Source organism: Lipotes vexillifer, unplaced genomic scaffold (assembly GCF_000442215.2).
Source record: "Lipotes vexillifer unplaced genomic scaffold, Lipotes_vexillifer_v1.1 scaffold454, whole genome shotgun sequence".
NCBI classification, from domain to species: domain Eukaryota; kingdom Metazoa; phylum Chordata; class Mammalia; order Artiodactyla; family Lipotidae; genus Lipotes; species Lipotes vexillifer.
Genome location: NW_006779481.1, coordinates 1,395,192 through 1,410,545, shown reverse-complemented (window position 1 = coordinate 1,410,545; position 15,354 = coordinate 1,395,192). Strand labels below are relative to the sequence as shown.

At 39.9% G+C, this 15,354-nt stretch overlaps 1 protein-coding gene across 2 annotated transcripts; it reads right to left on the bottom strand.

Moving 5' to 3' along the window:
* Positions 1–305: 305 nt before the first annotated feature.
* Positions 306–7,315, bottom strand: G6PC2 (glucose-6-phosphatase catalytic subunit 2). Of its 2 annotated transcripts, XM_007452615.1 has the most exons (5): positions 7,008–7,315; positions 6,321–6,430; positions 3,835–3,946; positions 1,671–1,786; positions 306–876 (listed from the first exon to the last, which is right to left on the bottom strand). In XM_007452615.1, exons 1-5 carry the CDS (start codon positions 7,223–7,225, stop codon positions 365–367), a joined length of 1,068 nt encoding a protein of 355 aa, XP_007452677.1. In that variant the 5' UTR covers positions 7,226–7,315; the 3' UTR covers positions 306–364. The 2 variants fall into 2 exon arrangements, with proteins under 2 accessions (XP_007452677.1, XP_007452678.1); XM_007452616.1 differs by lacking the exon at positions 1,671–1,786 and having other exon boundaries at positions 852–876; positions 7,008–7,225.
* Between the last annotated feature and the right edge of the window lie 8,039 nt (positions 7,316–15,354).

The following is a 15,354-nucleotide window of genomic DNA, read 5'->3' as shown; positions in this document are numbered from 1 at the left end:
GGTACTGAAAACTGTGATAGCCTGCAAAGAGCAGTTCTCCTACAACAGTGGATCGTCTCCAGGTGGGAATGCAGGCCCCGTGTTACCATATTGTCAGATTTTGGGGGAAAATACAGAAATTCAGGTTTTTGTGTCAAATATCGTGGTTTTAAGTGTTGGCAACTAATCTAAAATAGGAAAAAAAAAAAAAAAAAGACCACCCCGAAGGCCAAACTAATCATACATGTGAATGGATTGGGTCCTACGGCCGCCACTTTGTGACCTCGAATGGAAGCTTGCAGTCTCTCCCTGCCCTGTGGTCCTACTGGAGGATGGAGGAGGAGGGTCATCCTGGGGCCACACGGCACTAACCCTCCGCACAATTCTAGTTAATCTTTTTTTCAGTTGGTTTCATTAACATATGAATACAGTAGGGAATCAGGGCAACCACAGTCAGTGGGATGGATGCACTTTTACAGAAAGACAGCACGTAAAATAAATACTCCGTGTGAGTCGGGATCTTGACGAAATGGTAGAGCTGCAGTGTGGTCAACGAGGCCAGGGTGCAGAGCAGCCGGAAGCTCAGCCTATAGCCATTTCCCCCTCGGCAGCTCCTAAGGAACATCTCTGAGTTGATTGCAAAGCCCAAGCCAAAGAGGACCCCAAGGTTTCTCACGAGTCCAGCAAAAGGCGTGGTGTCAATGTGGATCCAGTCAGGGTTGGCACACCACTTCTTGGCTACGGGCACAGACCACAGCAGGTCAATGTCAAGCAGTCTGAGAAGCAGGTAAAAGCCAAGTGCAAATAGGAGGAGGAAGAGGTTGGTCTTCAAGTATGTGCTCAGGCTGGCCGTTTGGATCCTTGGAGTGTGTTCAAAGACCTCTGCCACAAGCATGCCTGGGGATTGGAAAGAGACACTGAAGATAACTGTCTGCCTTTGAGCCTCTCAGGAATTATTCCTCTCTGCATTAAAGAATTTAGCCATAGTTTTCAATGATAAAGGGCTGTAGAAACCTAGGTTCTATCCATTTTCCAAAGCCTTTTTTTAAGGCGGTAACCAAAACCACACTTGCCCCATGGTCTTTTCACCATCCACATTAGTGCAGGGGCATGGGTCAGGAGTCCAGGGCACTGAGTGACAACCACTTCATAGGCAGAGCACTGATCTAGGTGCTTGCAATTAATTTTTCAATTGCCACAGCCAGTTAACGTAGAGAGCCTTCAAAAGGTACATGGGGCTGAACAGTGTAAACTCAGTCATGGTGAATGCTGCCTTGGAAATACAAAGCAGCTGCTGAATGAAGTCCACAGTCAGGTAATAATCACTGCAGGTGTGTCAGAGAGAATGGCATGGTGTGCAGGTTGGAAGGCCTTATTAAGTCCCCCAACCCGAGACACAAGCACGCTGTCCTAAGTGGTGGTTTAAGACTTGGACTCAGCTTTAGCCACACTTCAGAGAAGCCCATCTCACAAAGAGGTAATGGGTTTATCCTACTGAGTGAGAATGTGCCATTGTGTCCATGGAGAATTTGAGAGGTGTGTGGAACCACTTAAGCTCCCAGGGTAGCATTAAGTATCAGTGGCTTGATAGGATTACCTGAGATTGGGGAACATTAGCAGAGAGAGTCAACATAAAACAAATGACACTAAAGCGTTCAATGACACAACTAAAGGTAAGTGATCATATTTACCACCAATTACTCCAAGAATAACTTGATGAGGAAAATGTGTTGCTATGAATACTCTGGAGATGCAGACACTGATTTGAATCAACCAAAAAAGACTCCAAAGAAATGACCAGGTCAGTCTACGATGGAAGAATAGATACAAGCATAAAAGGCAAAGAAATTGTATCATTCATAAAAATGCGGGGCGGGGGGGAAGTGACACCAGATGATCTTTCTCAGAGGAATCTTCTAGCTGTGATATAATATCATGATTCTAGAGTTTTTTCTTCCAAAAATTTTTTTCTATGTACTCCATAGGATTTGAAAAGCTTTAACAGATGTTTCTACATTCATCAATGCATTAAACTTAACCAGTGGTATATCCTGAGATTTTAATAAATGCTATAAAAGGAAGCCAACTTGGCATCCTGATAATTATTTTAATGGAGTAGGGGAAATTCAAGTTTGGGGGAATTATTAATGTCCACAACGATCAAGAATGAATTATATATATTTTTTACTCCTTGTCATATGTGCTTCCTCTTTCCTCTCTCAGCCTCTCTTTGCTTGAAGAAAACTCACTGGAGAGGCAGCTGCCACGCTGATGAGAACACATGAGCATTCCATCAAGGGCAAGTTTTCACTGGGTTTAATTTCACAGACTCTCAAGAGTCCTGGCTCCTTGTTTTTTGACACGTAGAAAATAAGGAACAGAAAAGTGACCTATGGGTTATACGTCTTGGATTAGAAGCAGCAGTGTGCAGAAAACTTATAAAAATATTTAAATCCAAGCAATGCTCATCATTTTAATGAAAAAAGAATTAGCAATAATGAGTTCTAGGAATCCTTGAGTGTTCTGAATGATTTGTTCCTGATAATTGGACCAAACTTTGATTACTGAAAAATTAAGGAAGAGAGAGAACCAAGACTTTCAAAGAGAAAGTAAGCAGGAGTTATCCATATGGAAGAAAAATCAGTAAGGGTGTGGTAATGTTTAGGTAAGGTGTAGGCACTCAGTACATTTTGATGGATGAAGGAAATGTTGCAGTTATAAGAATCAAAGAGGAGTCAAGAGAATTTCTTTTTAGAAGAAACGAATGATTTTCCAGGTTTGGGAATTGGAGGAGAAAATGAACTACAGAGAAAAGGTGAGGCTTACCTAGATTCCTACTTTGAAAAACTGTCTACGGATAGAAAACGCTAATTTCTTTAAATTACAGCAACTCTCTATTGTTGTTGTTTGGGATAATGAATACCTTAAGGCATACAGGTCACAGTCTCATCAGGATAAACTTTAAAGATACCCAAATTCCTCTGGTTACTTGTTTTGTAATTACCCAATATTACTCTAAAAAGTAGAATATGAGATGGATCTTGGAAATTTTTTTTTATAAATAACTTATATAATGGTGTATGTTTCAGTATTTTTTATGCAATTAACTGACAAATCTTATCTTAGGTAGCCTAATAATTTATGATTAAAGTGGTGCTCAGAATTGTTTTAATGATAAAGTATATCAGGAAAGAAAAGAAGGAAAAAGTCTAATTTCTACAAAAATTTTGAATAATCTTAAAGGTCTAGGCCTTTTGGAATGTTATGAATCTACTAACATTAAATCTACTAACATTCAAATTTAAGTTTGTCTCTAGAATGTTTTTAATTAAAAAGGTTGCATAGTCTTTAAAGCTAGAATATATTTTATTGACTTCAAAATCATTGGCTGTTCAAAGAAGAAAGCATAATTATACGAAAGTAACGGATACATTCAAGGGGAATGATGCTTCTCAAAATGTCTAGTTAATCTTAAAGCAAGGGAATGCGCATGCAAAAATACATCATTATATAATTTTAGATGACCTATTTGTGAGCTACCAAAGTGCTTATTGTATTATGGATTACATTGTATTATTGTATTATGGATTATTGTATTAATGTACCCAAAGGCACATTTAGAAAGTCATTAATCAATTAAACATATCCAACCCTATAATGTAATTGCTGTGAACTAATTAAGGTATTATCTTAAAGCAGAATATTAATTTTCTAATCATTTTGCTATTTTGGATATGATAGAATTGAATAAGCACATTTCAATAACTAAAAATACACTAAGCTGAATTTTTCAAAAGACTTTCTGTGTTTGAAACTGTCATGTTCCAGGGCTACAGAGACTGGAGCAAAGCTGACCTGTGCAGAGTGGTGAATGACTTATCCATCCGACTGATGGTGTGGCCCAGGGCAGCTGTCACCATGACATACCAGACACATGATGAGCCCATTGCATGGCCAGATGGACTTCCTGCAACAAGAGAGTGGCAATCCATTTGAAAGGTGGTTAATAGAGTATCACTATCAGAAATGGACAATAGAATAGCACATTAGCCATGAAAGTTACAAATAACTCAGAAAAAAAAAGCCACAGGGCACAGGCTCTATGTAATGTTTAGAAATAGGTAGAAATAAAGAAAACTGAGTCAAATTGAGCCTCAAAATACCATTTCAAAATTTTTCCCCAGGTTATTCAAGTTCATCAAAGTCCAGAAATCAAAATGTTCAAGGGTAAGTAAGAACTCAGACTGTTGCATCAGAAAATCTGCCACATCATTAGTCATTCTTCATATCTAATTGTTTTTAATTGATGAGAAAACTGAAGTACTTGGATTGGATCTTGAATCAGCTTATTTTCCTTGGGTTGAAAAGTCAAACATCTAAAGGCTATCATTGCTATGTCTGATTTACCAACTGACTGCTGGGTACCAACAGCTACCCTCATGCCTATCTTTTGGCTGGCCGCTGCAGAAGGGGTCTTTGTCATTAAAAGGATGAGGGAAGCTATAAAGGGGTATTAATCCTGGCAGAAGAAATCAGCAGACAGGTAGCCTTTCTGTTCCCAGAATGTCTTTCCCATGTTGCTTGATCTTTTTTGAAGAATCACTTTACTTTGATGTCCTCCCTGAGTTTTTACCAAGGGGAGATTCATTCAGGTTAAACACCAGTCTCTCTCTCTTTTTTTTTTTTCGCGGTATGCGGGCCTCTTCACTGCTGTGGCCCCTCCCGTTGCGGAGCACAGGTTCCGGACGCGCAGGCTCAGCGGCCATGGCTCACGGGCCCAGTTGCTCCGCGGCATGTGGGATCCTCCCGGACCGGGGCATGAACCCGTGTCCCCTGCATCGGCAGGCGGACTGTCAACCACTGCGCCACCAGGAAAGCCCAACACCAGTCTCTTTGAAAAACACTAAGTTAAATAAAGACTAATCTATTTCTTATAGATCTGTTTCTTTCAAGTCTATTTCTTAAACAGGAATTTTCAGAGCCTTTTATATGCTTCATGACTTGTAAATCTTCAAGGAGTGAATGTAAAATGTAATATTTCTTTTCTTTTCTTTTTTCAGAAAATGTCTCATAAGACAGAACACATGCTGGGTAGTTCTGGGGTAAACCAAAGTACCATTTCAATTGTCTGAAAGGCTATCCATCCATCCATCCATCCATCCCACATTGCTTTCACAAAGATAAAATACACACCACCCTGACATGATGGAATGCACAGTCTATTGGAGGAGCCAGATATTAAAGAATTAACTATAATATAGTTTGATAAGTACTATAACAGATGGATGTCTACTCTTATGAGATCAAAAAATAAAGATATTCAGAAAACTTATTAGGAACTTACACATTGACTGTATTCAGGGTTAGTCTCAGGATGTCAAATGCCAAGAATTTTAGTCTATGTAACAAACTGTGGTGAGGTACAATATAACACAGTCTTAGAAATTAAAACAACGTGTAGTTTACCTTTATATATATATATTTTAAAAACCTTTTTAAAAATCTTAAACTCAACTCCCATAGTAAAGATTTTACACTCATACAAAATCTTACTTATAATAAAAAAGAAAATGGAACAAGAAGTCTACTTATATACTTATACACAAGGGAAAAAAGAAATTTGAAAGAAATAATTATAAGCTTTGAGAGAATTTCTATAGGCAATAGTAATACCAGGAAGTCCTTATCTTTCTTACAGAAACTGTGTCTATTGTCTCCTCATTCATGTGATTCTCAGATCTATAATAACTTTGAAAATTGCATAGCAGCAGATAAAACAACATTTCTAGGATTTTAATATAGTTTTGGGGGAATTTGTTCTAGCTAATTGTTTTTGGTTTGTTTCAGTATCAAACCATGACATTTTTCTAAAAACACCAACTATAAAATCATTTGGGGCTTCCCTGGTGGCGCAGTGGTTGGGAGTCTGCCTGCCGATGCAGGGGACACGGGTTCGTGCCCCGGTCCGGGAAGATCCCACATGCCGCAGACTGGCTAGGCCCATGAGCCACGGCTGCTGAGCCTGCGCGTCCGGAGCCTGTGCTCCGCAACGGGAGAGGCCACAACAGTGAGAGGCCCGCGTACAGAAAAAAAAAAAAAAAAATCATTTGGGGAATATTCTCTTAATTAACCCTTTTACAAATAAAAAAATGAAATTTTCTTACTCAAAGAACTTTTGTCCTTTTCATTAGCAATTTTTGTTTATGAACTTTTAGCATCCTCATGCATGACATTTTCTTTAGTACACTTTATGATATTGTACAGTTATTAGTTGATAATCATGCACAATGGCTCTCTATTGGAATATCTTTAGTTAACCTGCGGCTGCTATAATTGCTTACCTGGACCTGTTTCACACGTAGTGGGGAACTGTTCAAGGCATGGACTTGAGTGATTTGGGTAAATCTGAGTTTCTTGGACCCACCAGTAAGGCCGATGACCAAATAATATCCTGTATTTAAAGAAATATAAATATGCATATATATTTAAATATACAACTATTACTTAATTGGAGACTAACGATTCTCTCCTATAAAAATGAGTCAAGCAGAACATTGATGGGGAAAACTCGTGATTAAAAGACTTTGAAAGAACTTGCTTTCTGGCCTGTGTCTCAATACAGAGGATGACAGTCATTTGGAGTTTGGGCATCCTAGGTTCCAATAAAAACAGGGACTTTTTTCCTTGCAGGGGTAGTCCTTGGGTGCTTTGGATACTTAGACTGGAAATAATATCAAAGTGGTTCCCGGAATTATCAATCTGTTCATTATGGTACTGCTCGTTTAACTTACTTCTTGGTTAATCACATCATATATGTAACAGGCTTTTGGAATTTTCTTCTAAGTCAGATAAAGTATACATTTCTATGCCTTTATGTAAGTTCTATTTAGGAATAGGTGTTTCAAGTTAACTGGTATGTTTGAAAGATTTTCCAAGTAAAACTGTACACATCTGAAATGTGATCATTAAGACCAAGCTACAAATTTAAGAATAAGCTTTAGGAAAAATGAAACAAAACAGAGGCTTACCATTTAAAAATAAGATTGAACCAATCCCCAACGACTGCTACCCATATCATCTTGGTTCCAACTGCCTGATTAAGTTGAAACCAAAGTGGAAAATAAATAGAAAAGATATTCCGGGGATCTCCAACATTGGACATAAAATTTAGAAAACTGTAGTAAGCTCGGTAGTCCTTCTGCAAATGCTGAATAACGAGCACTCCGTTCCTATGAAGGAAATCCATCTTGAAAGAGAGGCAATTCTAAACATAGAGCAAGTGGAGCCAAAGTTCTCTGAGTCCCACCGTTTTTATATGGTACCTTCATGGCGTGTCCAGCCATTACTGCAACATGTGATACTGACCATCTGTGGAGAGGGCATGTCTGCCCTCCTCTACTGAAAAGCTCACCTGTTTATGATTTTAACTGGTGCCAAAGAGGTGAAGTACCTGCTGATCTGTGACAAGTAGAGGAGAAATTTGGGTAGAGACACAATGCATTTCTTATGCAATCTCTCTTTTGTGTGAACAGTTGGATCATGTTTGCTTGAAATTTTTTGCACAGCTCATTTCCTTCAAGGGCAGAGACATTAGCAATTTCTATGCTTGGCTAGAAGACTATGCAAATAGTTACTGCATGTCAAATAGCCCTTAAAGCCATGCATTTTAATTTAAAATAGACTGTGGCTCTTTGACTATTTTATTGGGTCTTTCAGGAAAATGGATGAGTAAATATCTGGGCATGAAAAATTTATATGATACGACAGATTGTTTTCTGATTGCAGACTTTTTTTTTTTTTTTTGCAGTACGTGGGCCTCTCACTGTTGTGGCCTCTCCCATTGCGGAGCACAGGCTCCGGACGCGCAGGGTCAGCGGCCATGGCTCACGGGCCCAGCCGCTCCGCGGCATGTGGGATCTTCCCGGACCGGGGCACGAACACGTGTTCCCTGCATCGGCAGGCGGACTCTCAACCACTGCGCCACCAGGGAAGCCCTGATTGCAGACTTTTAAATAAAAAATATTTTGAGATTTCTTTAGCAAAGAGAATAATATGATGGATATGGTACAGAGAAGGAAATACATGGAATATATGAAATCTGGGAGTAAATGTGTTGCTTTTTGACCATGAAGCCAGAAAGCAGAGCTGGAGATCACTGGGTAGTAGATCTCCTGGGTAGTGGAACCGTTAGGAATGAGGCATATTTTTATTGACTAGAGAATACACTTGAGAGCATGGGAGAGTTGCTCACATGACAGATTTCCAAGGGCTTTTGACCAATCAGGAAAATGGTTTGCTGAAAACAGAGCGTGCAGTACAAGTACGTGGGAAGCACCGAAACAAACATGTAGATTGGGAATAAACAGACGGGCAGCTCAAAAAGAACTATGAATCCAAGTCAGAAATGAGATGCTGGATTTCAGAGAGCAAAGTTTTGTCTGCGAGGATGCCTGTGAAAGCTATCAAGCCCCACCAGGTGGCGGAGGGTGGAGGTAGGTAAGTGGAGGTAGGTGGAGGTAGGTAAGCCCCACCTGACTTATTTTACCATTCAGAGTGTTGTCTTTGCTACTCCCAGCCACTTAGGCATCTTCACAGGCTGTAAGTATCACTTTGAGCTTCTCTTGGAGCCCTGCCCCATCATTTTACGGCACCTTGTTATGGGCATCCAGTGTCTACAGGCACTTCCCCAGGCTCTGTGGCTTCTCCTAGAGGAAATGTCTTGATTGACCATTAATCAAGGGGTCAATCTGGGGTGCTTCCAAACATCTCACGTCTTTGTCCTACCCCAGATAAATTAAATTTCTGGTGATGGGACCTAGGCATTGGCATTTTAAAAATACTTTCCAAATGACTGCAATGTGCAGTCAGGGTTAAGAATCACTGGAATAAAGCAATTCATATATAACCTGTTCTCCTTTTGGTCTTAAGCCCCTCTCTATGCCAAAAGTCAACCTGAAAGAAACTTCAGTGACATTTAATATGTCAGCTATTGGGTGTAACTGGATTTCCTGTCAAATTCGATTTTTGCACTAAGTGATTTATCTTGTTATCAAGGCTTCAGAGACTCTATCTCTAGAATTAAAAAAAAAAAAACCACCCTAATTTCCAGAAGAGGTGAAGCAATGGTGGCAGTTGAAATGCACTCCTCATAAAACAGGACGTAGTGATGGCAACTTTGCTCACTGAGTTTCCTGGGCTGCTCACCTGGAAGGAGCTTAAAATACAGCCTGGTTTCTGTGGATGAGAACTCGGGTCTGATAGTCACTAAGTGGGATGGCAAACGGCACCAGGTCATTTTTCAGAAAGTGACTTTACAAGGCTTCCAGGAAGTGAATATTAATCTCTGGCCACAGTGAGAGCCTTACCAGTCTCCTTTATTATTCTTATTGCAGTGGGAGGAGAAAAAGGAAGTAGTCAGCCAGCCCTGGCTCTCCCCACATTTTGCTCCCTCAGGCAGCCCATGAACTACACTCACCCTCCCTCTGCCAGTAGTGTGCTAATCTGAATCCGAGTGATGTAAACGCTCGGATAAAATCAATTGCGCTGAAAACTCGGTTGTGCTTTAGAATGTCTTGCATTTATGCTCTGCCAATTATTTACCTTTAAAAATACTCCACCTTATTATCCAATTTTAACTTCACAGAGGTCTAGTGATCCTCATTTTAGGGATGAGGAAATGAACAAGTAACCTGCCCCAGGTCATTTCTTTAGTGCAGGAGCCCTGTTTGGAGATGAAATTTTGTTTCCAGAGCAATGTTTCTTCTTAGTCTAAGCCTTGGCTGGGTTGCTCAAGGCCAACATTGGTGAGATTTTTAAACAGCTGCAAAATGAATAAAAGCTGATGCTATAACCAGCTTGTTTCAAATGCTTTCAACCACCCAGAACTCCAGTTTACCTGGATCATGACTGGTTGACACTGAAGCACATCTGGCCAGCTGCTTGATCACTAAGAAGAACTTCACAGATACATTCACCACTTTGAATTGTTGGCTGGCTTATCCCATCATTTGACAGCAGGGACACAGTGGCGATTCAGTGGCTATTATTACCTCCCCAGTCACTGACATCTTCTCTGAAGGAAATATCAAGTGGCATGAAGATGGGCACCTCAGGGCTTGAAGGTGGCTCTGATTCCCATCCTCTACTGATGGTCCTGGGACCCAGCACACATTTTCTTCTCTGGGAACAGTCATGTATAGAAATAAATTAAAGCCACCCAAATGAGAGCAAACAGAGGTTATTTACTATTCTGCTCACTATAGCAAGAGTCAGCCACCATCTCATGCATCTGACACAAACTCAAAAATGGGCAGAGGAGTGGAAACACTTTATAGTGAAAAGAAGGAAGGCCTCAGGTATGTCCTGATAAGAGGTTGTTGGCATGGGCAAGCTAGAGAGGAGTTTACAAGAAACAGAGCATCTTAGGTGATTGGTTTGGGAAACATATTTTGTTTTCCCTGGTTGGTCCTGAGTTGAAGCCAGGGGCAAAAAATAGGGAAGCTAACAGTCACTGACCAAGTCCTGACCATTCTTGGCATTTTGCTTCAGAGGCTGTGGTCAAAGTTCTGTTGTCATATTTGGTCCAGCCATTGGCCGTTTGTGTATTCAGTCTTTCACAAGACAAATTGAATAAGTAGTTTATGTGGCATCCCACCAAGAAATAAGGGACTCCCATGTCTATCCTGTGATTCTATAATTCTTATTATTCATTGAGTTACAATGAAGACATATACTTGCTTGCCGAGGACAAATCAATTTATTCAAGTATATCACTACTCTGTGAGGCATTAGCCTTGACTAATCAGAGTCTGTGCTCCTGGCTTTTTTGTTTTTGCATATTCAGGTTCTATAATTTCCATAATCTCTTTAATGAACCATAAGGAAAGACATTGTTTTATTCTTTTTCTAAGAAGTGTTTGAGCTACATATTTCATCATATGCATTTTCTTCAGAAACATCCTTAAATCAAGGTGTGAATGATATCAGTACATTGTGTCTTATAATTAAAAATTCAACTTCCTGCTCATTCAGTCCTTCAGAGTCTGTGGACGGTACAGAAGTTGGCTGCACATTAGCTTTTCATCTTAGGTGGATAATTTAAAAAGACTGTCGCCTGAGGACCATCTGGTTCTGTAGACTGTGGGATAATTAACCAAAGCAAAGCACCTTGATTTCTTTTGCCTTTTAACAGGATCTGCAACATCGGTTTCTTCCCCATAGTTCATCATTTTTCATCTTTTCACATCTTAGCTTATATGAACTTTCTCAGAGTTGCCTTCTCTGATCAGCTTCCTCACCATTCCTGTAATAGTGCTTTCTCTCCAACACTCTTTTCTTTTAGGGATTGTATTAGTCTGCCAGGGCTAATATATGCAGTACCAGACTGGGTGTTTTGTTTTTGTTTTTGTTTTAAATTAATTAATTAATTTTGGCTGCGTTGGGTCTTCGTTGCTGCATGCAGGCTTTCTCTAGTTGCAGTGAGCAGGGGCTACTCTTCGTTGCGGTGCACGGGCTTCTCATTGCGGTGGCTTCTCTTGTTGTGGAGCACGGGCTCTAGGCACGTGGGCTTCAGTAGTTGTGGCACGTGGGCTCAGTAGTTGTGGCTCGCGGGCTTAGTTGCTCTGCGGCATGCAGGATCTTCCTGGACAAGGGGTCGAACCCGTGTCCTCTGTATTGGCAGGCAGAATCTTAACCACTGCGCCACCAGGGAAGTCCAGACTGGGTGGTTTAGATAACAGAAATTAGAGCCTACAAGTCTGAGATCAAGGTGTCAGCAGGGTTGATTTCTTCAGAGGCCTCCATCCTTGGCTTGCACGTGGCATCTTCTCCCTGTGTCCTCACATGGCCTTCCTTCTGTACAAATGTGTCCTAATCTCTTTTTATAAGAACAACAGTCGTACTGCATTAAGGCCCACCCTAATGACTTCGTTTTAACTTAATTACTTCTTTAAATACCCTAACTCCAAGTAGTCACATTCGGTAGTACTGTGGGTTAAGACTTCGACATATGAATTTGGGGGGATGCAATTCAGCACATAACAGGAATTTAATTACAATTTATAATTGTATATTTGTCTTGAGCTTATGTGTTTAATCTCTCGCTCCTGCACCACAGTACAAGCTCCACAAAATAAGGGATCATGTTTGCTGTGGATACGAACCACCAGTACAGTCCCTAGCACAAGCCCATGCAGGGGCTGATTTCCAATGATGCTGGAGAATCTTGCATGGGACCCTGGCAGGGCAAGTTATTGCTGAGAGCTGCTGCAAGTTGTAATATTAATTTTATAGTCTTTTTCTTAAAGACAGGACCCAATATCAGAGAAGCTTTAGAACTAACTCTAGGCCTGTTATAGTTATTTAGTAAATGTTTCTTGAATGAATGGATTATTGAACAAAATGAATGAATGAATGGATTATTGAACAAAACTTGATGTGACTGCTAACTTATAAAGAGGCAGTTAATCTAAACTCGAATGCATTTTTCCACAGAGACGATGTTATAAGGTGTCCAGATCAGGAAAGCTTCTTTAAGGTAGAGAAAATTATGTAAAATGTTTATCTAAGAAAAGAGTAATATTTGTATGCATCTGCTTATGTTTAAAGATAATAGAAGAATAAACAATTTTTAAATGTTTTAAGGTTATCTATAAAGGAGAGAAGGGAATAGAGTATAGGGAATGGGAAAAACTAAATTTCTTCAAATACACTTATTTTTTAGATTTGAATTTGAAGCCGTGTAAATAGTTTACATAATTATAAAATTAAATTCAATTTTAAAAGCAATTCCTAAAAAATTTTAAAATGGAACACATGATGAAAAGGAGAACAGTGCTCACTTGACCCATTGTACCTGTAAACTATTCACTTCCAGCTCCACAGTACTTATATGTGTTTATGATTTTGTTCCTGTGGGAACCCTCTTTTAAAGTATTTCCTAGGTCCTCCTCAGTTTGCCATCTGCCACCCATTGCTTGGGGTGGAGATGCTCCCCAGAACTTATCCTATGTGGGTCACAGCAGGAGGGAGATTCAGGAGGTTGGCTCTTTTTGGTACTAATAATCTTCGAGTGGATTTTTCCCACCAATAACAGAACCTGCCTGATAAGCTGGGTCATTTTGAAGTAAAGGTTGGTAGAGTTCCAGGTTTCTCCCAAATCGATTCACCAAGTGATGGAGCAAAGCCATTTCTAAGCTCTGTAGATCAAGATCCAAAAATGGATAGTTTCCTCTTCCTGCTTTTCAGGTTGTCTTTCTCAAAGTGTGGTCTATGGACCACCTGCATGCAGATTACAAGGCCCAGTCCAGATCAACTAATCAGACTCTTTGGGAACATGGTCCAGATATGTGCATTTTGGTAAGATTCCTATGTGGTTCTTATGCGCATTACATTTTAGAAGCTCCATCTTAATTCACCTCTCCCTTGATCCAAGGCATCATACTCTTCCTGTGCATCCTATGTGTAGTTTACCCTTCTTTATAGAACTTTCTCACTTCTACCCTAAGGCATTTTCTCTCAATTACCTTATTTGTGGCCTATACTATCCCACTCTTTCCCATGGATGTAGGCTTAGTGTGTTCTGGCATTCATCCTTTTAGAATCTCCTTTCCTTTCTTTTTTTATCTAAGGCCCATGGTAGACACCCCAAAAATCTTACCTATAATTAACATTAGTTTTTCTTATTTTGCCAAATAATGTGTATAAATGGAGTTGACTTCCAATTGTGAGATTCTTGATCAGAGTAGAGAAGTAGGGCAAAGTGATAAAATCTCAGTCTTCCACTCAATTCTTCTGTTGCTTCTCCTTTGCACTGTGTCACCTCTGCCTCTTCCTCCCTCTCTCCCTTTTCTCTCTCCTTCCTCTCTCTCTCTCCTTGCCTCTGTCCCACCCTCACACTAAATACTTATTGAGCTCACTCTTTGAATCAGTCACAAACGTCAACCTTCTCCTATAGCCCGAGAGCAAAGACAACTCAAAGGGAGCAGACCCAAATCCGTACTGTTCACTGTTGTATCTCGGAATCAAGTCAGGTGTGCTCCACGTAATGAGGGGCTTCAGAAAATTGTACAGCCAACCACCATCCCCTTTAGGATCAATACCTTTTCTTCCTGCCGTGGTAGAACTCTGCATTTAACATGTTCCGTTCATGTTTTGTACGATGACTAGAACTCTGCTGTGCCAGTAACAGCATGTCTGAACAAAAGAAATCTTTAGGAGTGTGTGCTTTGGGGTCTAATATTAGCCAAATCTGGTCACTAGGCTAGGAGTCCCTTACCTGAATTTGATTTATTTAGAGGTCGTTGAACTTCTTGAAATCGTATGCAAAATATTGGTGCATGTGCACATTTCTTTGAAAAAGGTCATATCTTTCACAAGATTCTCAACGGCATCCCTGACTCAGACAAGTTAAGTAGAGCATGAGGTTCACTGGAATCCCATCCACTCACTGTCCATCGTGCTTATGCCCAGGATCCCCTCATTTCCTCAGTCTCTTCAGAATTATCTTCAGTCCTCCAGTCTCCTCAGCACAATTTGTTTGTCTTGATGCCTTTTTTCCTCTTAAAGACTAGATTAAAAAAAATCTTCTGTTTCGGGGGCAGAGATAAATTAGGAGCTTGGGATTAACATATACACACTACTATATATAAAATAGGTAAACAACAAGGACCTACTGTATAGCACAGGGAGCTATACTCAATAGCTTGTAATAACCTATAATGGAAAAGAATCTGAAAAAGAATATAGCACTCTGCTGTACACTTGAAACTAACACAACGTTTTAAATTAACTATATTTCAATTAAAAAAAAAATCTTTTAACCCGATAGCCAGTCTCAAAACCCTGTACTGTTGCCTTATTTTTAGGTAATTCCAGTAGTTGAATGATTCCAGTTCTTCCCAGAACATTCTTATTCTGATTCATTTAGATTTTCCTGAGGTTTTGATTTGCAGTAAATCTCGCCTGTTTTACTTAGATTGCAACCTGTAGGACAGAGGCTAGAATTTCTTCAAAATGCTTTGCCATGCCAAATATTATATAACCACAAGATATATTCTTATAACAAGAACCATTCATCTATGGGTTATAGCACTCACTGCAATTCAACATCATTCAGAGATATTTGATTTTAGCTTGTGTGCAGTGGCGATAAACAAAAATTTCTTTTGGAGGCGTTGACCTTTAATGTCTCTGTTCATGGTCGTTATCCTTTTACCACAAGCTTATCTGCCTTCTGCAAAATAAATTGTATTTAAGATCTCTCCAGTGTCACCTTGCAATGTAAAATGGATTTATTTCAGACCGAGTTTATACCCTAGTGACTTTCAGAAAATAATTACCTCCACTCTGGCTAGCATCCCAGGAATACTGGCATTC